This window comes from Pleuronectes platessa, chromosome 3 (assembly GCF_947347685.1).
Source record: "Pleuronectes platessa chromosome 3, fPlePla1.1, whole genome shotgun sequence".
In the NCBI taxonomy this organism is placed as follows: Eukaryota; Metazoa; Chordata; class Actinopteri; order Pleuronectiformes; family Pleuronectidae; genus Pleuronectes; species Pleuronectes platessa.
In genome coordinates, this window is record NC_070628.1 from 17,217,081 (window position 1) to 17,243,248 (window position 26,168).

At 41.7% G+C, this 26,168-nt stretch overlaps 1 protein-coding gene across 3 annotated transcripts in view; it reads left to right on the top strand.

Moving 5' to 3' along the window:
- Positions 1–1,599: 1,599 nt before the first annotated feature.
- LOC128437299 (alpha-1,6-mannosylglycoprotein 6-beta-N-acetylglucosaminyltransferase B) overlaps positions 1,600–26,168 on the top strand; it is a 106,910-nt gene continuing 82,341 nt past the window's right edge. For all 3 annotated transcript variants that reach the window (XM_053419390.1, XM_053419392.1, XM_053419391.1), the window contains exons 1-2: positions 1,600–2,144; positions 9,958–10,070. In XM_053419390.1, coding sequence (XP_053275365.1) covers positions 2,077–2,144; positions 9,958–10,070 — 181 coding nt within the window. In that variant the 5' untranslated portion in view covers positions 1,600–2,076. The remainder of the gene's footprint in view (positions 2,145–9,957; positions 10,071–26,168) is intronic.

Consider the following 26,168-nt stretch of genomic DNA (forward strand, 5'->3'; position numbering starts at 1 on the left):
GGCACGATAAATCAATGTTCCTTTTAAAGGCGGCGTGGAGGAAAAGTAGGTCATAGTAAACTGGTCATTGTTTTATTCATAGTTCTGAGGCGGAACAATGAGGGTTGAGGTTCTGAGTGCTTTGGTGTCACAACAGTGAACTTAAAAAGCCGCAGATGGCGCCGTGCAGATGCGACTGAGGCTGCAGAGGCTTCACACCATTACATCTTTCTATTATCGTACAGACCACAGTCAAGTCCGCCAGAAGAAGATACAGCTGTGTAGGAAATGATAGGAATCTGCTGCCCAAGTAAAAGAACACAATGCTCGCACTCAGCAGTGGTTTAAGTGCTGTAGTCTATAGGCTCTGTGGTTAATATGGAGGACAAAAGCTTTTCTTTTCAAACCAATGAACTAATTTAGTCAAGCTTTGTACATTTTCCTCCCGTGGTAAAGACAAAACAGAAAACCCAAGATATGTCACTACACCAGCTAACTGTGGACTTCAATTTTATGCTACTCAACAACAATAAAAAAGACATTTTCTATCTCTATAATAACTTTAAAATGAAAAAACATTGGAGACAAAATACGAAATTATATGAAATAATTAAAGAGGCAAACCATAGGACAAAACTAAAACAATTTGACGATTTTACAGTATTAGACGAGAAATACAAGAATACAAAAGATACAAATAAGAAAAGAGGAAAACCAAAATGAAATAAATCATAATGCAATGATTACAATAGTCGGTAAGATCAGAACTACATGAAAAATTAATACATAATGATAATAATAATAATTTGTATAGTAGTATAGTACCTGGTTTAATGTGCCAATGTTTGTCACTTGCGACTTAAGTGTGACACTTACAAATAATAAGGAGAGCCGGTGGACTAGTGGCAGAAAAATTGGACAATGGGCAGAAAGCTACAGACATCGAACTGGAAGGTCTCTGGTTCGACTCCTCGCAGTGACAATAAAAAAAAAAAAAACCTGGATGGACAACACCTGGATCTGGTCCAGAGAGCACTCTCCCTATCCCCAACTGTCTATGTGCCCCTGAGCAAGGCACCTTACTCCCCCAACACCTGCTCCCCGGGCGCCCCTGGGCTGCCCACTGCTCTGCCATGTTCGCCAGATGGGTCAAAAGCAGAGGACGGATTTCCCTCATCTGCATGTAGTGTGACTGTGCATGTGTTTGGGATCAATGACTGTATCTTAATGTGCTAAATGTAATATTTTTCGTCAGAAAGACATTTGTATTTATTTTCAGTGAATGTCAACCATCCGTTTTTTGGGGACGTTTTTAATTAATTCAATAATTTCGTCTTGATGGTGGTGATGATAATAATCACTTGAATTTATATAGTGCCTTTCAAGAGACCCAAGGACGGTTTACATGTGTCGGTAGGGACAAAAAAGAAATGATGAGTATGATTATTATTGTTATTGTTGTTGTTGTTATTATTACACAGATATGGGGAATTAAATACAGCCTAAACGGTTGACATGATTGCTGCCAGTGATGGAGAAGCAGCCGTATTACTTTGAAGGGGTCGACAGGAAGTGGAAGACCCGACTGTTTCAACTTTCCGTCTGGAGAAGTGACGGGGACCCGCGGCTGAGTGGACGCACTCTCACTGGCTTCACAGTGAAGTTGACGTCTCCGTGGATCCGGCTCCTCGCTCTCCGCTCCACGCACAGACAGGACGGACGACGACTTTCCAACGACTCGCACTTTCATTCACATCGTGACGCCATCTTTTAGTGCGCACACCTCGCGCGGGATATGACTCCTTGACTCCAGGCACGAGCTGCTGCGAGGCGTTCTCCCGGAACCAGGGGATTTACGCTGTAAAGGGACATTTCCACACAGAGCAAAGGAGACTTGCTGAATTAAACTTCCCATCTTTTCTCCCGGAGGCGTGAAGGAGCACCCGTGAGCGCCGGTTTGGTCTCAAACAACCGCCTCACGCCGCCGCTGTTCACCGCTGGATGGGACGCGGCTGAGGAGGAACAGGACATGTTCGGACACCTGAAGTTGCAGGTCGGGAGGTCAACAGCGATGTCAGGCGTGCGAGGTTTTGGGAAATGATTCCTGGCTGCACCGACGGCAAAATAATGGTCAGAAGATGTCTCGTGACGTTCAAGCCGTTCAGGTGAGAGACGAACACATTCCCCACCACGCGCTTCTCTGAGCCTCCGGCTCTGCGCTCCATTTAAATACAGAGACATAAGGGCTTGGAATCACCGATACGCAATACATGATACATTGATTTTGCGATAATCCATATAGGGCAACAGCGTCGTAAACCTCATGGTGCCTCAATACAAAATGCCCCTGAAGAGGTAAAGTGCAGGATTTGCGTATTTTCTATTCACTGCAATTTGGTGTCAGTCTCACAGAGTTTGACACAAACTTCAATGAATCAATGTACATTTTTTTCCCAATCTTGGTGCCTCTGTAGATTTAAACAAACACACAGTAACTGGTCACTGTCCCCATGTGCTGTCGTTTCAATGTCAAATATACATAAACTGGCAAAGTCCTCACTATATCTATTTATATATATATATATATCTATCTCTCTCTCTCTCTCTCTCTCTATATATATAAACTAAATGACTAGATATCTATATTTGGTGCCAGCATATCAATAAGTGTGTCTCATGAGTCAGATAATTTGCCATATTAATATATATATTATATCACACAGATGTTCCAAAGCTGAACAGAAACACGAGTTAAGAAATGACTGTGTGTGTGTGTGTATGTGTCTGTGTGTGTGTGTACTTGTCTTTGTGCAGGGTCTGATATCGTCTGGGTTTTTCCAATAACTTTGCCAAATAGATACTTTTAAAACCATACCGGTGCCTAAAAGGATTCAGAACTGAGGCTTTTTTCCTGTAAAACTCTTACAAAATGCACTTCACAAAATCCCTCAATAAACAAAAACCAAACTACAATAATTTAACACAAAATAACAGTCTCAGTGCTTAATACATGTCATCGAGGGTGAGAGACAGCCACAGTGTGGGCTGGTGAGCTTAGCATGGGGTCACAAAAGAAGTCCAGCACGGAGCATCCGTCTGCTTTGAAATGCATCCGTGCGTCGCGATGATGTCACCCCCCCCCCCCCCCCCCCCCCCACCCTTAAAACAGAGTTGTTTTCAAACATTTGCTTCAGGTTCCAGTGTCGTAATCCTCTCCTTCTAAATAAAGCCTACATTTTGACTTAACCTAAGGGTATGGTCACACGTACGTCAATGCAAAGCGAATATTACCAGCAAAGTGGAACTCTCTGTCTTACAGGAAGCAAATGTTTTACTCGGCTTCTGACTCCACAGATTGAAAGTGAACCTGAAGCCAAAGGTTTGGCACTGATATATTTGCATGTGTGACCAGTAGTTACCAACCTTGGAGGATTTTGATTTCCAACCCTGTTTAGACTTTTCCTTAGGGCCTTTTCTAGTACTGTATAAACACTGACCTTGTCAGGACCAGTCGAGCATATAGGGAACAAAGCCCACATCCTGGTGAAGCGTAGGGGTAAGATGTGAATTGTGGTTAGGTCAATGTAACGGTTAGTCATGTACTGGTAATATTAAAGTTAGTGTGCCCTATAGCTGCACAAACGTGTGTGCGTGTGTGTGTGTGTGTCAGCATTCACCCAAACACATGTCAGATGTTGAGCTCAAGCAGATGACTTAGATTTAGATTCACACATTAAAAGATAAAGGGACAACACACAGTGATAAATCATGAAGGAGCACTTGTAAATATAAATGATGCTGTGGCACCAGTCAGCCGAGCTCTAACTTAGTTCCTCACTGCATGGATAGCTCCATTATCACTGGGTGTGGCTTTGTTTGTGATGTGTAGAGAGGGGACACACATATTAACCACTTAAACATTTGATACTCTCACAGTTCACTGGGCCATGCTGTTCCATTGAGAAAAAATGGCCTCATTTTAAATCATTAAACAAATCATTTTTTTTTCTGAACAACTGGAGTTGGAGAGTAACAACTAGGGATGCACCGATATATCGGCCGAACATCGGTAGCGGCCGATATTCGCCTCGTTTACTGATATCGGCTTATCGGTAATAAACTTGACTTTCACCGATATCATTGGCCGATGTTCATATTTGTGGTAAAACCGCTGGGCACGTGCCGCGGCTGGGGGAGCAGTCGCTCCGTCGCCCTCCTCTCCGCGCCGCCGGAGGCTCAGTGTGCGGCACCGGGAGGTCCTCATCCGGTGGCACCTCACGGCGCCGGCGCGGAAGGTGGGGAGGGGACTGGCCACTCTGGACGCGTGTCGGGCCCTTCTTGCGGATCACCTCAGCTACGGCGACCGCTGGGGGAACCCTCCGGCTGGCGCCTAGCAGCTGACTGAGAACTGGTGCGGACCAGGGGAATCCGACTGTTTAATTAAAACAAGCATCGCGAAGGGCCACGGTGGGTGTTGACGCGATGTGATTTCTGGCCGACACTCAAAACAGGTCAAACTGAGGAGGGCTTGTTAAGTTATCTTGACTCACGCAGTGTAACTTGGTGTAAAAGGTATGAGCGTAGCGTCTGTTTAAGTACTTTATTCTCATGTGCACCGGCTCTATTCATCCGTCTCATGCACAGGTAACAAGGGAACTGACAACATACGTCATACACACAGAAGCCGTAACACCTCTAATAAACGGGCAATACTGCTACCGTAAATCAATGAGAAGAGCGTTCTCTATAATGATACTTTAACAGGGCTGTTTTAGACAGGGTAAAAAGGTGCTGTTTTAAATTATCCTTGTGGTATTTTGACCAAAATATGTTACAGACATTTCATTAAGATCCCAAGGAACCATTTCAACTTGCGGTAAAATGGGCATAATATGTCTCTGTGAAATAAAGTTTAGTTAAATCAAAGATTGTTTCATAAATCTGATTCAATTTGTGCTCATTAAAAGATAAGAGTGATGAATAGTGCTTTTTTAATAATGATTTAATTATTTTTCTGGCACAAAAGGGTGAATGAATAACAACAAAAAGAAAATAAACAAATATCGGTATCGGCTATCGGCCAGATTGTTATTTTAAATATCGGTATCGGTATCAGCCAAGAATTTCCATATCGGTGAATCCCTAGTAACAACTCATACATTTTCCATCTGCTATCACTGTTTTGGATTTTCAAAACTATTTCCTCTCTGTTCTGGAGTAACGTTGCAGCAGTTGTGCAGCTACCGTCCTCAATAACATGTGAAAAACTATGATGATAATCAAATGTGTGTCAGTGATGTTACATTCATGCTGTAATGAATTGCTTTACCTCGGCAGCTCAAGCATTTATGCATTCCCATTTAATTGAGCAGCTCTATGACGAAGCTCCACTAGCCTTGACAGCGCAGACAGACATGGAAAGCTCAATACAACAAATTATTATTTAGAATGAAACCAGATCTGTAGCCCACAGCTTAGCTCTCCATCATTGTACCGTGAATGGCAGGTGTGCTGTCATGTTAGCTTTGTTGTTACGGAAAAGGAATAAAACCTGGGGAGGAATTAAGTTGGGAGATATGGTGAAAAATAATTTCTTTCAAGATTAAAGAAGATTAAAGTGGCTCCTCCTTGTTGAAGACACCAGTCAATTGTGGTTTTACACACGTAATGGATGGAAAATTACTAAATAATCTGTTGTTGAATCTCTCGCTATGGTTCCACAATACATAAGCAGAGATAGATATTTATTGAACTTGTGTTTTACTTCTATTAAAGTAAATTATATAACAACAATTATTGAGACTGATTTGTTGCACAGGACTATTGTGAATATTAATTTTAGATCACTGAAGCACCAGAACTGTAATTGTAGGATTTTTTCCCCCTGGCAACACAGTAGGATAACTTTTGGGCAACAGGATATTAACTGAAAACTCTGATATTTTGACAAGATCTGGAGCAGTAAGTGTTGCAGGAATATAAAATCATCATCGACCCAAAATGAAGGCTGTTTGCAGTCACTTTAAATTGCCAAATATCTCCAAGACTTAAGACTTTTTAAGGCTCCAAGAAAAGTTTCTTGGAAAACACCACAAGAAACACCTACACCAGGACTCCTCCACGCCTGGCAGAACTCCTCGCTTTTAAATCATCTACCTAGAGGCATGTGCGAGGAAGCCAATTAGCTGATAGCAGATCTCTCCTTCTGATCCAATTATAGGGAGCAGAGCATTTATTTTAAGCCTGTTAATTAAAGACTCGTCAGGCAGGACCGGGGCCTAATCCTCTCATATCGCCCACCTAACGCCACTTTGTAAAACGGCTAAATGATAACAGGGGAAACGATCGCCTTAGGACGGCATCAGACCAGTTCCTGCTCACTCGCATGAGCTGACTTTCACTTTCTTTTCCCCTGTCTTTCCATCAGTGTTGTGGCTTACACGCACAACTCTTATTCCCCTGTCCTGCAAACCTACTTTGATCACAGTGACAGGTGATCAGTAAAATCAGCCCTTTTTGCTTCATGCCCTTTTTGCAACCCCTTTATCAAACTTGTCACTGGGCCTCTTCAGTTTTCCTTTTCCATGATAACACAATGCACCGAGTGTGGGAGTGTAAAGTACTGGGTCTTTTTAAAATGTGTTGTTCTAAATCAGTTCACTGGTTTTGTTTGTCAGCCTCCAGTCTCTTGGCTTGCAAACCAGATGGTTGTATAGGAAGTGCATAATCCATGCAGGTGTAAGTATCTCACCCATGGCCTTATATTTATGACTAATAATCCTTTGAGCGTAATGATTGTATGGGATTGGATTCACATCAGTTACTGTTTGTGCTGCTCTGTGGTGCTTTGACAATGATGGAGCTATTCCAATTCATTCCTCAATATGCCTTGAACAGATGGGGGTAATATTTCATTATTTCATAATGCGGCAGCGTCTAAGGAGGGACAGCGTTCGGCTATATGAGAAAACCGAGTGAAGCTTAGACTGTTGTGAAAAGTCCCCTTAAATTCAATCAAGACTCACCAAATGGCCGACACTCATGGGCATCAGTTTGCTAAATATGCCAGTTTTTTCATGATCCATGCATTATTCCCTGGGGAATCCTTCAAATCACAAAAAAAATACTTTCTCTCTGTTAACGTTAAAGAAAGAGATACAAACCCACCCTGGATCAGTTCATTAAATGGGTTCTTTCGTGGTGCATGGTTCCGCCTTCCAACCAATTTTTGTGGAACTCCATTAAGTCGATTTTGTGTAATCCTGCTGAAAAGGAAACAAACCACAGACAGGAGTGAGAATATAACCTTTTTCATGGAGGTATATAATATATTGATAAAGAAATGCTCCATGCAGGAGGAGCTGTTGACTTGCTGACTCTTTGAAGCCTCTTGCTGTAATCCTGATGATCGCAGTGATCATCACATTAAAGTCTCCAATAATCGGCTTTCACCAGCACCGAATCCAGACGATAATCATAATTGAGAAGTCTGTCTGTTTTGTTGCCAGTGTAATCAGCACTGTAATTCATCAGATCCAGCTCCAGCTCAAAGTGGAGTCTGATTACTTTGCTTACAGAATGTACGGAAGATGAAGATAAATGACCGGTTTAACTGTAATGACTGTACAACTGCTTTACCTTTAGGCAGGATCAGATAGTTGTTATCACGCTTGCTGCAACCCATTAGACAAGAGCCTTGATGATGATGATGATACTTCGTTACAAATTCTTTTTTTATGTTGTGTAGGGGAATAAAAAAAGTTTCCTAAACAAGAAGCTGCATCCCTCTCACTGTCCTTGAAGCCATTTGAGTGCATTACAACCCAGGGCAAGACACATCAGCTCTGCCTTGGAATATAAAGTCACCCTGGGAGCCTGCCAAAACACAGAGCTCTATACTTAACAGATTATTCAACATCATCTTGATCCCGTTGGGTCAATCAGATCAATCTGGCAAATGTTCTTTTAAGTGGTTATTCATGCGTAGGTGTTGATAGGAACTCATTTCTGACGGCCTCATCAATATTAAGAGGTTTTGCGCTGAACTTTGCGTGACTGGAGCTACTCAACATTCCAGGAAGTGCTGCCAGATTTCACACTGGGCCGCACATTCAAGCAAACAGGCCCTCGCCTGGCTTTGAAGAGAAAGCAATAGTTATGAATAATGCATTCATTTGTTAAGTTAAGATCAAATTGTTCAACCTCGACTGCACAAGTTAAAAGATTAAAGGTTTACCGTTGCAGGGTCGGCCTTAACCTATGAAGTGAATTGGGATATTTATATAACAAAGCTCCTGTTGTGTGTTATTTTTACTTCCTCATGTTTTTTTACATTCCAACCACTGCTTTAGATACCACACAAATGATTAATGAAACCATAGACTTTATATAAAGATGGTCGACATGATGGCTTAATCGTCCCCTGGTGGCTGGCTGCATTAAAGGTCATAAACTTCGATGCTCCAATTTAGTGTATTAGAGTGTGGACAACCGACCCGAGAGCCTCTGGTCTTGGTTCAAGCATTTTTGAAATGATATCTGTGGTTTGGTCACGTTGGCTGGACGGATTTCTTTTGACATAGCACATGTCCGTAATCGGGGAAAACAAGAAATAACATAGGTTCAGACACAGGAAACAGAATGCAAAGTGATGACGCATCGTCCATCTTTGTACAGAGTCTATGAATCAATCTTGGGGAAATTGCTTTAGCTTCTAAAAAATGTGGTGTAAGTGGCGGACTGTCAGCCATTCTCTGTTACATAAGAATCTTCTCTTGTGAGGTATTGGACTTGTTAGTCACGGAGGCTGACAGGTATTTTGTCCATTGGTTACGAATCACCGTCTGCTTTGCCGCTCTGGCTCCCTGAAGAGTCTCGGCATAATAAGATAACCTTTGATCCATATACACTGAAGAGAGTAGCTTAACAAAGGCAGGATTTACTGATACAAAAGACCTGATTTTCAACTCTTTCAAGTCAACGATCTGATTCTCTCACGGCTCGCTAACAAGGGAGAACCCACACAAGTCTCTTTTTGTTTTCTCCCTCTGAGGAACGGTAGCTTTTCAAATATACGATCTCCGACACAGTGGAGTAAAGCAGAAGTTTATATGCTACAAAGCCAGGTCTGTAGTGTAGATGTGAGTCTGCACTCCTGAAGGATCTTTACTATTTGATGCTTCGGCACCCAGCAGGACACTTTATTAACCGCACAGTGAGCTGTCCTCTGTATATATTTGATATCTCTAGATGCCAGTAACTCGCACAGTGAAGGAACGATTGCATTGTATATTGTTGCTGACCTACTTTTGTGTTTTACAGAGAAGTGAGACCATGTATTAAGAGACTTAACTTGGCATTTTAGCTATCTTTAGACTCATTATTCACCTTAAACGCCCTGATGATGTTTTGGGCTATCTGCGTGCGGCTCCTGATATTTCAGAAATATCATTAATTTTGCCTGTACTTCGGGACAATCTGCTTTTCCCTTCCTTTATCCCTTGTCCTAGCTTTAAGGCCAAGCAATCATATAACAACATCAAAATGTTTCAAGTGCCTTTTAAGCTTCAAGTTTTTACTTTTTTTCATGCGCTTCAGTTTTGCCTGCTGTCTCTTTGTTTCTATTCTCCCCTCATTTAATGCTTACTGCAACATTCTCCCTCATCTTTGTATCTCTATTTTCTGTTCCTCTTTTTTTTATTTTTTATCACTGTCGATCATTCTGTTCTGTAAAACCTGTTTTCCATCATTGTCGGACTGTTCATCTGCCTAAATTATTCCATTGGTTTTTCAAATCTCTCATCCTCATCCACTCCTTTGTCTGCCACCAAATATCTCACCTTCCATCTCTCTCCTCATCTTCATATTTTCAAAAAGTCTATTTACCTGCTCACTACATGAATATATATAACATAAATATGTTGGTTTATATGAACTCCCCTTTAATCCGTCCCCCTCTGTTCTCTCCTTGTGTTGCAGGATATTCGTGGTGGGTATAGGCTTCTTCAGCCTGTGCTTTCTAATGACTTCTCTGGGGGGGCAGTTCTCAGCCAAGAGACTGGGGGACTCTCCCTTCACCATCCGCACAGAAGGTAATGACATGTGCTGTGTGTGCGTTTTCCTGTACGAATGGGCTGAAATGTTGTAATGTCACAGCACATTGAGAGGCCATAATTCTGATTGGTGCTGCTGCTGGTTCACTGCCAAGTGCCACCTGGTCGAAGCCCCCGTCACTGGACTCCACTAATGAAATATTCTGGAATATCAAGATGTAGCAAAGAATTTACAAAGTAAACACAAATGCCTTTGGACAACCGGTGAATTTGTTAAACATTGTATTCATGTAACCTTCAGCAGAAAAGCTGTTTTTTTTCCCGGAGTTGCTGTGGAGTGGGAGGAGATAAATCAACGTGCTTATAAAAGAAGATTTACTGTGTATGGCAAGTGGGACATAAACTAGAGAGGCCAGCCAGAAGCTCAGAAATTACAGTTCCAATTCCCAGCAGTGACGGCAGGGTGGGTGGCTAATATTATATCTGGGTTTCACCCTCCTTTCTCCAAGGATTCTGCACTGACTGCAGCCCTGTTCTCTCTTTCACATGGTGTGTGGGACTGAAATATTTCAACAGGCATGTGAATATACTGTATATGTTTGGTGAGCAGCTCTTTACTCGGCTCACATCACTTTACAACCAGACCAAACACTAGAAAATATGCATTATTCACAGGATTATTTTACTTAATGGTTAAAACTCATTCCACTTTTATCTTGCTCTATCTTTGATGGGCAGTCCAGTCTTAAATGCATTTTACAGATCCCATCACTCAGGATTTTCTTTGAGACTTGGCGTCACATGGGAGTCCATTAAATCGAGCCTATTAAGCCTTTGCTATTGCCACAAGTGGACAATTATGGTATGACGACATTGGATTTCCCAGCATTTCCTGAGTGCCTGAGGTGACTACAGAAAAGTAACAGTTGCCTGTAGTTGAGCATGATGTAATAAGGCTGTAGAATCATTATAAGAAAGAATGTGATATGAGCAAGCACAAACTTTGCCACTAATCCTGTTACTAGGGTAAATATGGGAACATGCAGATTTGTAAAAGCAGGGGCAGCTGTGGTCAGATGTCTGAGTTTTGCTCAGTTAAAGAAACTGAGAGCAGCACGAAATGCATTAGAAATGACCTGGGAGTAAAGCTCACCCTGTTAGAGCCCACACTCTAAAGGCACTTTCACATCCACCTTGTTCGGTCGGGACCTTCGGACTTCTCAGCTCAGCCAGAGACAAAATAACGGGTGTGAAAAGTGCCTATAGGACCCTGCTCCGATCCCATGTACCATTATTTAGTCTGACTAAAAAGAGATGCTCTCAGTTCAGATTAAACTAAACAATGGTGAGGTTTGTTCACAGTGTGAAAATACTCTATGGGATATTTTTGACTTTCTACTACTTGCAGCAAGATGGGTTCGAACAATTGAAGAAAAAGAAGCATAAGCAGTGCACGGGTTGCTTACAGCCTCTAATAATATTAATGTTGAACAATAAGGATGTTCATTTGCCGCTTTAGAAATAGAGTTGAACACAGCCCCGGAAGTCGGCGATGCTCGTTATTATACCATAACTATATATCAGTGGCAAGGCAATTCAAGAAATGACCTGGTTCATTGATTTTCCCACTGCACTAACAACACAACAACGTCAGGCGACTTCCCTTTACATATTCATCTAGGTAAAGTTTAGGTAGCAGCAGCCCACGTGATGAAGACAGGACGTATATGCCAACTAAATCCCTCCGCCTAAATAACAATGTGAAACCAAAGCTAACAGGATCAAATGCAAACAATGTATCAAAGAGATGAACCTTGCTTTGGACATACTGGTGTAATCGTGACAGACACAGACACAAATGTCAGATAAGTACAACCCTAATAACCATGGATCTTTCTATATAACTGCCCACAGCACAGTTGTTGTTGTGCTCATGTTGCTTGGACATTGAAGCCTGCTTCTGGCAAACCCATATCTCACCAGTGAAACATCATTAACACATTGGCCAGCCAGCAATATCACATAACCCAGGGGGGAAGGCTGACTGTCACTGGCAAGACGGGGGGGACAAATGAGGCGCCATCGTAATCTCCTGCTGTACAAGGTGCGAAGATAGAAAGCCAGAGGTCATTTTGTGGAGGCCGACCACTTCTACTGAGTTAAAAGTAGAAATCCTGTGTTCTGTGTGTAGCACGTGAGATCCCTTTTTGTGGTCGAGGCATGTAACGCATCAGCTTGCATGTATGTGAGTGCGAGTAAAAAATAAAAGGAACGCAGCAAACGTTACTATAAGTGTGACTCAGTCAGGTGTTGGTGTGTGTGAGCATGTGGTGTGTGTTGCAATCAGTCACGGTGAAAGATGAGTCACTGAAAATTGAAACAGAAAATAGCAGATGTAACTGAATGCCGGGATAAAGAAACATCTTAAAAACCAGGTGCTGTGTGTGTGTGAGAGAGGGGGATATTGGAACACTGGCGGGGGGGGGGGGGGGGGGGGGGTCATTTGGGATTACTGTGTTTGTGATAAATTGAGATTACTCTGTTGGTCTGATAAATTAGGATTAGTGTGTATGTGTCAGTGTTTCTTAGTCAAATGTACTTGATTAATCAACTACTCATGCGAGGCAGCCTGGGAAGACATCTGGAGCAAGCTCATTAAAACTGTGTAGTGTCCAACTGTGCATCCCCCGAGGAGCTTACTTGTGTGTGTGTGAGTGTGGGTATGTGTGTATCACTCATTTGTGTGTATCCATTTATGTATTTAAACACTTTTCTGCTTGTCTGCACACAAAAGATCTCCACTTTCCCTATCATCCACAGCGTGTGTGTGCTGTTTGTGTGCGTCACCCTCTTTCCTCCCCTTTATGCAGTGTCTCTGTGGTCTTCTACCACACACTGTTGTCGCTGCTTCCTCCTTTTGTTTGTGTTTTTATGTATGTTTGTGATGAGCCGGCAGAAAATTGGCTGTTCAATGGGGCGACAGCAGCAATGTGGGACAAGATTGAGACCAGAGAGACTGAGAGACCGATCCATCTGCTCTCTGAAATTCAGTCCCAAAAAAAACAACTGGCCCTTTCATTAAGCCTCCACTTGCCACCTGCAGACACGCAAACACACACACACTCTCTCACACACACACACACACACACACACACACACACACACACACACACACACACACACACACACACACACACACACACACACACACACACACACAGTTTTCCACTGTGTTTCATTAAGTACATGTAGCTTCTGGCAGATTTCTCATGGGGAAACATTTACCATCTTGCATTGCACAGTTTTCTATGAATCCTACAAAGCTTAGCAATGTAATTTAGTGGTGAATTTATCAAGGGGTTAGGTTTCATTTGACCTGATTTCACTTTGCTGCTCAACCTTTTTTTAGACATAACCGTGTCATAATGTGTCTTTTTGGTGTTGCTAGACCAAAAGAAGATCGAGGTATTGGTTTCACACCACTTTCAAAGCTGTAGCTATCACACGACTCATTTTATCCCAGTTCAACTTTTCAGCACATCATTATCTTTTCAATCTTGTGATTTTAGAAGCTCTGAATTCAGACCTCCAACGTTGAGAGCTGTGAACAAGTCTAAACTCTGACGCTAACATTATTATTATTAGCTCAAGCAGCAGCAGTGCAGAGCTGTCAACCCAACGCTTAACTGACCTGATACATATTTACTGTTGCGATCATTGTCAGTCATCATAATGGCATTTTCGTACTGCCAATTAAATGTTTAATTAAATTAATAATATAAGTGTCTGACAAATATACCACTAATGCATTGACTAGTCCAACTTTTTCTTTAGATTTAGATATTCAGTCATGTGCTTATTTCAAGAGCAAAAGTTTTCTTCCCAAATTGTAAAAAGCTTTTCCATTGAAAGGTTATTTTATCACGACACAGCGTTGAAGGCTGCGTTCTTTTGTCCGCTGCCTTAGGCTCTCTCACTCTCTCTCCCTCTCTCTCTGTCTCCTTCCCTCGCTCTCACTCTCTCTCAAACATGACCTCTAAATGGAAACACTTCATAGCAACAATGGGGCGGGTGTGCTTCTTAAAAAGGTCACTGTTTCCTCAATGATGATGACTGAATTTGGCAACTTTCAGTCTTTTTATACACAGTAAACATTGTGAACTCAAAAAGTCAACGACCTTGATCTGCATCAGTCTGGTCCCTAAAATAGATCAGTAATATTTGTATCATTACTGTCCATTTCTATAATTCCAAAATATGACTTACAAATGTCATTTTAAAAGAGTGGGTGTGCTTATGCTGCTCATCATCATCCGTCATGTGTTGACAATCAAGCCATCAATAACACAGTGGCAGACGGGTGCCTCTTCTGTAAACTCACAGCATTTCATCTCACATTATGCCTCAGTCATTTTATCCAGATATCAGCTTGTTGTTTGTAAACGGCAACAACCGAATGTGTGTAGGGCTTTGTCACCTTAGCAGGAGTTGCACGGATAGCGATTGTTGTATTAGCTGAATTTCTCCGCCACCTCTCGCTTCTGTGGATTATCGGCTTCCACCGGCGGTCCAGAGTGTTGGGTTTTCACTCAAATCCCCGTCTCTCCCCAGTCACTGAGAAACTCATCAACAGCTGCGAGCGGGAGAGAGAGAGAGGGAGAGGCTCAATTGTGAAAATGAAGAAAAATGGAGTAGCGAGAAGGAGGTGGACGTAGAACGGAGATTGTGTGTGTTTGTGTGTGTCTGTGATTAAACAAGAGATTTCTATATGAGACAGATGAAAAAGATGGATGAAAGGTATAATGACTAGGATTTATTTCCCTAGATTAAAATAAACCAGACATAAGAGAGATGTTAACTTGATCAGGGACCTTCCCTGTGGAGCTTGTTCATACTCTGCAATTCATTACTTTAACAAGGACCCATGACACTCCCTGTACCCTAAGCATGTTACTCACGACACTGTTTGTTGAATCTGAAAGGCTTCCTGGGTGGGTCCCTGATGGGACAGAGAATATACATTTATATTTCTGGGTCAGTAATAAATTTCACATTCCTCTCATCTGTGTGTTTATTGGCCAAACGCTTATGAAAACCGTCCTCCACACTCTGTGATTTATAAAATGGAAGATTTATAATTGCCCCAAGGAGAGCACTGTTTACATCCAAGCGGGAGCCAAGACATATCGTTGTTTGACTTGCATTAAACTTGGTTCGGTGGTGTCCGTCTGAAAGTTTCCACGCCACCAGTCAGAAAAATACTCACTGCAATGTGTCACACTCCCAAAAGACAGTGTTGTCCTAAGAGGACCTCCGCTGAGTTTACGCTGACGATGGTAAACGCAGCTTACGGGCAGATACATACTCATCGTGCATATACATTAACACGTGTGTACATCAGTATGCAGTAACTGTTCAGGTTGAGGACGGCATACAGCCCCTCCCTGTGGTGCCCTTTCATGTTTTTTTCACGCTGGATGTTCCTCTCTATCACACATTCCCTGCAGTAATGTTTCCTTTCCATCACTTCATGTAGAGCAAATCTGGCATGACAATCATTTGCGTGTGTGTGTGGGTGTGTGTGTGGCGCTAGGTGCAGCAGAGGAACCACTTGGGGGGGTACACTGTATCAGTGCACTCGTAGCCTTTTGGAGTTTAAATGGACTGTGCGTGTCTTGGTGTTTACATCTGGGTTCATGAGTGTGTGATTGTCTCCTGGTAACACCATCAACTAAGTGCTAGAAATATAATCTGGCTTGGCAGTGAGTGACTGAATGCGTATGTGTGTGTCTGTTTCAGTAGGTGTGTATTCCTGAATAACTACAAATATCTAGAAGACGAGTTAAAATTGTATAATCCATATAGCAAGAAATGTTTCTACTAGATTCAACTTGATAAGATACCTTAATATGGTTTTACTTGTAAAATGAATGGGGTTTAAGATCAAGTTCAGATTAAAGACTGTGCATAGGATTTAGTGACGTCTAGTTTTGATGTTGTAGATCGCAACCAACTAAATACCCCTCCCCTCAACCCTGCCCATGCAAATGTCCTGGAGAACCTGTAGTGGGCTTCAAAATGGGCTTCTCTCGAGCCAGTCTTTGGTTGTCCAAAAACAGCAGCCTAAACCCATAACAAGGAAGAGGTTGGAGTGAAGATAGCTCTAACAGAAACGCTGTTGATATGATTGTACTGTTCCAGCAGAATGAGAGAAATCGTGGGCAGTGTAGGGCCCTAATTGCCACATGATTGAATAGGATTGGACATAGAAAGCTGGTAAGCCGAGCAGCTGTTGAACGAACCACTGATGGCAAACTGCAGTGCTCTGACTGATCTTAGGCTACGCTATAGCTCCTCATTTGTGAGGGTAACACCACCCGTCCTTGTGCAGCTTGGATTAACAATCACCAGCATCAGAGTTCGATTCCTGCATCCTGACACAATGACACAATCACATATTATATGCATTGGTCGCTGTGTGTGTTGTTGAGATTTTGACAATCTGTGCACACATTCTTGGTCATGTCCATGTGTGCGAACTACACCATTACTAACATGTTCTGTCCCGTGGAGGATGATTTATGGTTAGACATTAGGACAAAGGTCATAGTCGGTGGACATTTACGTTCTCGATCATCTCCAAGGAATAACTCTGACCATCCAGAGTCCATTAAAAACCAGCAGCACACACATTATATCCACTACCCACAAGTGCTAGATTTTGGAACTTGGCCCCCGACTGTTGAACACACCTGGACTATTACACACTACAAGTTTCCTTCCCCTCTCTGCAAACTTCAGGGCAGTCACCATCTTATTCCATCCTAAGGCAATTCCTAACACCAATACATATTAATGAAAAAGCCTATCCAATTTCCAAGTGGAGAGGGCCATTGTTCTGTCCTGAGTGCTATTACCCGGCCGTGAATGAGAAATTTCTCCACAGCACATTATATTATTTCTGTGGGAAGGTAACTCTACGGCAATATGCTGTCTCAATTACCCGGCCTGCATCAAGTTTTGTCTACAGGTTGCTAGCTCATCATTTCCTCGGCCATAAGCTGGTTATTTTCCTCGGCCCTGATGGGTCACACTCAAGCGTGCATGTGCTTCCTCTCTGCAGATCTACTCTAATGGTGTTTACGAAGCCATGGCCTGTGTTGCCTAACTGTTTTTGGAAGCTAAGACTACTGATTGTATTATGTCTCTGTTGACGATAAAGGCGGCTGTATTTTTCTGGTTTCTTTCCTGGTTCGGCTGATAAAGTCATAAAACACACAGAGCGTGACTTGAGATTATTCCTTTCCCTCAAGCGACCTCTTTTTTCCCCCCCGCCACTTTCTCCTTCCCTCCAGCTCCTCATTCTCACTCATTTCTTTCCCTTGGAGATGAATACATTCAGGATAATTGCCGGCTGTGGATTTTTTCTGTGTATCCTCTGCTCCTTTCTCTTTCCCGCTCTGCGTGTCGAATTCAGATGGACAGTTCCTCCACAACCGAAACAGACTTTTCTGCCTTTGTCTGATAAGTCTGACAGTGCCGATTACTGCAATGCAGGGGGATTGATTCATCAGATTCAAAGTGTGAAGCAGAACTGGGCGAGGAAACATTTTATTTGGAGACATTTTAGTATCTACTAAGTGACAGATTTGACTCAAATAAATCACGAAGCTGGGTTTCAGATGGTTACCAGACAACCATCAGCCAAATATAGAAAGTCAGCCCTTCAGCCTTTTTGTTCATGTGCAGTTGACCCTGTGTCTTGTGTGGACTTTTCGTCTGTTGAGAAACATTATTGTTCTCATGTTTAGAATATTATAAGAAATGAGACCATCGTCATGATGCAGAAAAGCCGGCTGTGGCTCAGATAGAGTGGCTCATTGACAAATTACCCAGTTGGCGGTAAGCCGTTTGATCCCAGTTTCCTCCCAGTTTCCTTCATTCCCTGTACTGAAGGGCACATGATCAAGATACTGTACCCTGATGCCCCTGATGAGTGATATATGATAGAGGATTTGCTGCTCATTGATGCACTGTATGAATGCTTGTGTGAATGGGTTGATGGTAAAATTGTACTGTAAAGTGGTTTGAGAGGTCCTCGACGCTAGAAAAATTCTATATTACAAATGCAGGCATTTACAATTAGTGTTTTAACAGCGTTGCCCCGAGGCAAAGAACGAGACGATGCCAAGCTGCTCTTTCACCAATGAAGGCTTCCACAACAATACTGTGGTGAAATGAAGGAGTGATTTAAAAAAAACTTTTTCCTATCTCAAGTAAATTCACTCTGAAAACTGAGCTGGAAGATAGTAGGAACATTAAGTTTATCGTAGAAAACAGGACAATTTAATTTTGCAGTTGCAATATTAATATATACCATTAACCGCAGTCTAAGTCTCATGGCAATTTGCTCAATAAATTCAGTCATATCGGGCGATTTAAAAAAATAAGTTAAAATAACTGGCAGGCTCATCATCACAAGGGGACATGAAAAACAGTCCGACCGGGGATTTGCGAGCAGTTGCTATACAATTGACATACTGCACTCCAATAATGTATGCAATCCAAGATGACCCGTGATAGAAATGAATAAAAGCAGAACTAAGGCGACGTGAGAAAGGCATGCTTACGCTTCCATAAATAGACTGCGTTCCTAGAGCTGATTTTAGATTAGGGGCACAGCATATCTCATATACTTTATGCACTGTATCTGAGCTGCTTTGTTAGATATGGTGCTTATGTAGCGGTACATCGCCTGTGAGGGCACTGGTGCTATTTCAGGAAACGCTGCGAGGAGGAAGTGACACGTCTCTAAGGGCAGTGGAGATGCAGTAGAGATGGATGAGGAGAAAACAACAGATGAGAGAGATAGCACTAATCAGACTCAACTCTACTCTGCCTGGCCTGTTTGTTGTGTTTGATTTACATTGCTTGCTGCGGCTCTCTTCTCATCTTTCTTTCTCTCCCTCTCTCTTTTCTGGTCTTTCGCCTTGGCCTCTAGTCGGAGGGCGGTAAATATGATTGTTTGTCAGCAGGGCAAGTTGGTTTTGAAGTTTGATGTACAGGGGCATTAAAGGACTGAGATGATGTTTTTAATTAAGAATGAGTAGCAGGATGGATCATTCTTGTTTAATATGATGCCTCTAATGGTCTGATGGGTGATCTAAGTAATGTATTTGGATTTCCCGACGTGCACACATTAATAATGAATACATCAAATCTCGACTAATGCACTCCCTCCCTCTATGTTTCTCTGAGTGAAACTTTCTATCCAACAGTACTTCACCTTCTCCATCGCTGCAGGATGAACACAGAAGAGAGTTCATTCTGTCAGGTAGAGGCACAGATCGAGAGAAGCACCGCAAGAATAAAGACCTGTAAGAGGCGAGATTTGAGCAGGAGCACTGTGAGTTTAAGAGCTAGACGGATTTAACCTGAGGTGTGTGTGAGTGTGTGTGTGTTTGGGTTGGGGTGGCGGGGTGGGGGTTGTATTTTATATCCTGGGGTGGACTTCACTGGAATACAATTATAATCTGTCTATCATATTGATTAGGGTGTTTACACGAGCTGCTAGAATATTCCATTCATATTCCTGTTGCAGAGCCTAATCTGATTGGCTCATGTCAACATCGTGTCCACTACGTCGTAGGTCTGAAGAATTTTAAAAACCCCACCCAGAAGTAGTTTAATGCACAGTGCTGCAGTATAGGCCTTTTTGTCTAATTTTGCATATGCTTCAACACGTCTTTATTGTTAACACTCTAATCCAGGGCCAGTTGTTGGTAACTCATATGCCAATGTTTTAAAAGCCTGTGAAAACATTTATACAACTATTAAGACGTATACATGTCTACATAATGCAGCTATTGTTAGATTACTCCATTTGTCTTATGCTTGTTCTGAGTTGAGACAAAATATCAGTGTTCGTTAGATGCTCGAAATTTTGCGAAAGTGGAGGTTAGCATTTGTTAGCCTTGGCCAGAGATTCCTCTCAGTTCTCCTGCTGTCACAGCCCCCACCTACCTGCCAGTCCTTCCATCATGTTTCTACCACACACAACAAATGCTGCACTTGATGTGCCTGCATCTTGGAGACTTGCTGACTTTGGTTGATGCTGGACAGTATCAACCAAATCATCATGGTTATAATTGTAATGAAAGATTAAACGGCTGTGTGCGTGCTGTGAAGCTGACTGAAAGGAATGGGTAGGGAAAGCAACAGGAGAGTAGACAAAGTCTCAGTGTGGAGTAGCTAAGATGTTTCCATTTTTAAAGCAGCGGACACACATGGGCACAAAGCTAAATTAAGATGCCGGCCTGCTGAAAACATTACAACACTGACTTTCACACACTCATCGCACACAGTCACTTGAATTTGCTCAACCAGTCTGGCCCTCTCCTATCTTATTCTGTCTCTTTCTCTCATTAGCCTCCGTAGCCCTCGAAGCACAACAACTTGCACTAACATACGTGTCAAGTAGGATTTTTCCCTCACCGGTAGCAGACACTTCTTAATCCACCATTAACCTGAGTGTGTGTGTGTGACACTTTCAAAACAACATTTTATTTTTTGACCATTGCAAAAAGCAGCATAAAGAAATATAAAACTAAGGATTCATCCCCACACACACACACACACATACTGATCAGTCAAACAGGTCTACCTCAGATCTCGGCGCAGCAGACAGCTTATCTTCTGTTTTCAATCCACATGTCCACACTCTGGAGGTAAACTAGTGAGAGTCTATTAACTGTGCGACCCGCGGTGAAGAATTCCCTCTCAGCTGGTCCCAGAATTTCTTTTGAGTGTTTTACTTGGAGTCTCCATTTGTCAAACATTTTTGTCGGTTAATGGTTTAACAGTTAATGATGAACATCCCTGCGTCTTCCCTGTGGCAGTAGTAATCAAACCTGCAGCATTGATACACACATGCTGTGCCTGATAATATCATAAAGCTGTTAGTCGTCAGTCTTGTTACGCACACACACTCACAGAAGCTCTTCCTAATGACCACCTTATCAGGATCAGTGTCCGTTAACTGATTTATCTATACCCCCGTGACATGTACTTAGACAATGATAAAAGATGCAAACTGAAGAAGGAGAGAAGGTGAACAGATTGCAGTTAAATTATTCTTTTAATTAAAAGCTTTATACTCCTTTTTAAAAATCTTACATATATAAGAGTAGAATTAAATGTACCTGACTCAAACTAATACTCAGTATTTTAAATTATTTGTAACACGTCTTCATAGTTGATAGTGTTGCTCATCTTGTGAACACATGCATGATAAAGAAAGCATCACGCAGGATCCTACCATTTCTCAGTTAATGAATATTTCATGGACTGTTTTAATCTAATGGATGCTCAGTCTGAAAGACATATTATGGCTAATATGTGAATTAGCCTCCTGATAATCAGGCGCTGGTGTTAATTAATGCTTGTTTACTGTAATAATATTGTAAAACATTTCAGGCCGCATGCTGATTGAAAACAAGCACTCCATTGTTCTACCTAGACGTGCATGCTGCCTGCTGACGCCTCTCCTCCACTCAAGCATCTATTCGGCATCTTACTGAACTGATCCGGTAGCATGTGTGCCTTTGGCTCTTCCTCTCCCTGGGAAATTTTAAATGGCATTACCTGTCATCCCAGATGATAGGTCCCATCCGTTTTACAGTGAATGAAAAACACACAGAAGCCCAACAGAAAAAAACAATTTATGAAGGGTTTTCCCAAATCTCTCATTCACTGTTTTCTGTCGTGTAACATTCAGTTTCGTCTGCTGAGAAATGGATCACGTTTGAATGAGAACGGCTTTTAACAAGCGCAACCATTTTTCCTTGTCAGTTACAATACCTCTGGCAGCGTACAGTCACTTTCCTGGGATTTTCAACTGCGCGACTTGAATCATGTTCACTTGAAGCACAAGTTGAGCTGCAGTGACACAAGCGAAGCATGAAACACCAGACTCTTATTATAGCTGTTGGCTCATAGCAGTAACCGGAAAATAAATAAATCTTGGGCTATCAGTGCGATGTGCTTTTTGTATTTGTCTAAATGTATGTGGGGGTGTGTGCCTATGAGAGCATTCATGTCAAGGTATTGTGTCTCCTCCTGCGTGCATGTGATTTCATTGGTTTAATTTCTTCTAAATTTGGATATAATTTTTTTTAATGCCCTCAGGTGATCAAGTTGGATTAATGCACTTTGACTGATCACGCTCATTTCCTTAATGGGTCTGCTCAAGGCAGCGTCAGTCTCCATGGAACACACCATAGGCCATCAGTCTGTGAAGAAATCCTCCGACTCAGCATCTTAAGGATGAGGAATCTTGAAATATGCACAAGAACATGCAGTTCAAGCTGGAGATTATTTACACGTACACACCAGTGATCTCATTGTTTCCATACACACAGTATATAGGACATCATATTCACACATGCACCAACTCCAGCTCTCACACACACACACACACACACACACACACACACACACACACACACACACACACACACACACACACACACACACACACACACACACACAAAGCTAACTATACCCACAAGCCTTCGAAGCAGCTGAGCTCACACAGTTTAGCAAGTCGATGGATACAATTCCCTCAAGCCCCTCAGCACTGCTTTGTGCAACTAAAATCCATGCTTCATTCATATCCAGTGAGCGTTTTCTCAGCAATTAAATGTGCATCACACTTAACACAGTTACATGTGCATAGTTGTTAGTGTGTCTTCTTTTATAATGCTCTGAGATGTTTTTTTAACCTGAGAATATTATAGATGTGTTTCAGTGTGAAGGGCGGCCTGCTGGTGTGGTGGTTAGAGTTTTAAACCTGCTGGCAGATCAGAGCTGCTCTGTGTGGAGTCTGCATGTTCTCCCCGTATCTGCGTGGGGTTTTCTCCAGGCACTATGGCTTCCTCCCTCAGTCCAAAGACATGCAGATTAGATAAACTGGAGACTCAGTAGCTATATACGTTTAAGTTGTTGTTGTCTCTATATAGTTGTTTCTAAGATACGCTAGCGACCTCTTCACAGTGGAAAGAACAAGCAGTATAGATAATGGATGGATGTTTCAGGGTAACTCAGCCAATGAGCTGTGTGTTGTTTCAACGTTTCAACAGTATTAGCCTACCATAACACAAACTGCATATTTCATTTGTGTGGAGTTTGTCTATATTATCATCAAATTCATAGTCTCTCTCTCTCATGCTGGTTTACATCAACTGTCTATCAAGTGTTTCTTTAGCTGCCAGTGTTATTGCTACATCCAGTGCTTTGGAAACAAAGCCAAACCACTTAAAGAGAGTTGCGATTTAATTATATATATATATATATCATTACAGTGCACACTTTAGCAAATAGGTGAGGTAATTAAATATATTAAAACGGATGCAATATAAACATTGCTCCACAATGTCTTTAAAGATCGGTTTAATCAGACAGAACGGTCGTGTTTTGCCGATCTGTCCGGACAAAGATTTCAATTGTGTTCTCCCTTTGTACCAATCTCCGAGCCCATTGTCCATAGTCTGACGATGAATTAGCATCTGGGACCATGGCCAGTATTTTCGGACTTCCGGTGAAGACAGTTGATATTCGGGCAAGACGTTTTCAATTTGCTGTAAACCAACTACCGACTGACGAGTTCACACAAATCAAGTGCTACTCTTACTTTTAGTAGGTGCTTCAGGGCTAGACGACATGTTGGCTACACTCTGTTAACAGCTATCTGCAAATGAATGCAGACGAATTAAAACCTGAAAGCTGATGAGTTTTGGTCAAAGTGTTCCTCTTGTCTTGCTCTCCACATGGACTGTTAACATGCAGGCAAACAAGGCCTGATCAAATATGATTGTTTAACATAATCAGAACGCTTTCAGCCCCACGCCGGTTTTGTTTAAATTAAAAAATTAAAAATATATTGCTCTAGAAATGAACATGTCTTTGAGCACTCAGGTAATGGTTTAAATCATTTGCTTTGATAACATTTTGAAAATGCACTCTAAAAATAGCAAAAAATAGATTTTATGATATTAAAGATAATAGTAATGTCACACTAACTTAACATTTATATAATTTAAAATAATACAATGACTGAGGTTGAGTTTTGCAGTGTAATTATACTCAAGCAAACTGATAAAATAAGTTGTGTGTTTCAGGGCTGAGAGAAACACACTTGCATTGTATACAGTTTGTAAACAGTTTCTCTTAATTACTCTTCTAGTTCCAAGTCAATTGCAGAACTTTAAGCCTCGAATATCGAGAAGCAAAATTCACATAAGCGCACACAGTCTCATTTCATATGCCACACATTAAGAACTGGTAATGCAATTATATATTTATTGGCCTTCATATTCACATGCATATGAACAACACAAACACACTTGGCACTGTCTAGTCGCCGTCATCAATATTTCAAAAGAACATCCTCCTCAGCACAGGGGAATTAATGAATAATTGATTAGCCATCCTGTGGGATTTAATGTGTGTGTGTTCTTTGCATGCACAGTGTTGTGGTTTCTGTGCTGTGCCTCTGTGTGCATGTCAGAGAGTGGTGTGCGCATGTTTCTGCTGTGCCAGCTACAGTATAATCAAAGCGCACTTTCAACTTTAAGTGACCAGCAATGCTATCAGCACTCACTTAGAACCAAATCCCCAGTAACCAACAACTCACTCAGCAAGGATACATAGAGATAAATCTTATTTGTGAGAATAAAGTGTCGGCATCAGCACAATAAACACTGTAGTGTCTCAGGTAGCTGTAAGATAATGCAATCAGGCAGCGACCACAGAGTGTCAGCTGCAGACGGAGGCTTATTGAAGTCGACGTGTCTGTCAGATTCAGCTGAGAGGGAGACAGATCAGCGGCGAAGCTGTAAAGTGTGTACGGGTTGATTTAGGGAAATGTAGCGTTAATGAGAATTATCATGCAGAACCACTTTAATTATTCGACCAGCGATAAGACCTCAGGGTCAGTGCGATAAAAGCAATAACCATTTCTCTTGGTGATCAGTCAAGAGTGTCTCTAAAGCACAAATGAACTTAAAGAAAGCTTTAACTTGAGCTTAGGTAGAGCAAGCAATAAGGAAAACATAACTGCATACACATATATAATGATGCAACACTGAAGGAATGGATGGAGGTAGTAAAAGAGTTTGGCTGCATCAGGTAAATAAACAAAAGGCTTTCACTGGAGGAGGATGGTGAAAGTGGTTTTAATTTTAGACTCTGGTTTGGTTTAAGCAGCCAATCCTTTCATTTTATAATTTGCCTGGCCTGCAGGAAATATGTAAAACCTCTGTGCTCTTGATGTTGGATTCACAATGTGTAGTGATTTGTATGATTTTTAAGTGGGTCACCTGCTCATACACATTAGAGGACTCTTATTTTTGATCATTATCCTCACCAAGTAGCTCTGGTTTTTTTTTTGGACCCTGGTTTGTTTGTGTGTTGGGTGCCTTCTCAGCACATTAACGACTGAATGTTCTTAAAAGTGGGATTTTTCTCACATTCTTGACACTGTCTTTGTGTTATCTGTGCAGTCTACAGCGTGACCTTCTAGTTTTGTATTTGCTTTCACTTGCTCAAGATAAAAGCTTTAAAATAATTTGTGTTCCACAGCCAACTGATTTTGAAATCTGTAAAGAACTTACTGTATAAAACAAACCCCAATGTCCACTGTGGTTTTATTCAATCAAAGTTAAAGCAGCAAATAGAACCTTCATAACCTTGAGTGGATTTACTGTTTTTCTGTTGTACCGAGGTGGAAACCACAGATATGGTTTATAATAGACGTACATCAAATCATAATAGGTGTTTCATTGTTTTATGCATGAATTAGAGTAGCTACCTTCTAAAAAAATGTAACAGTGGCGTCTGTTTTCTGATTTACTATTATGTGAAAAAAGCCCTCAACAGTTGCTGCTTAAATATTCCATTAGCGAGCTAAAGTTTGGGGGGAATTTCAACTTAAAAAAAAAACACTTATGGCTGTTACAGCAAAACGCTGGAGCATATATTTATCCCAAATTAGTGGAGCTTTGTAGAATATGCTTGCACTCTAACAAGATGTATGCTTGTAACAAAACATTTATTGGGCTTGAGTGAAATCTGGTTTTT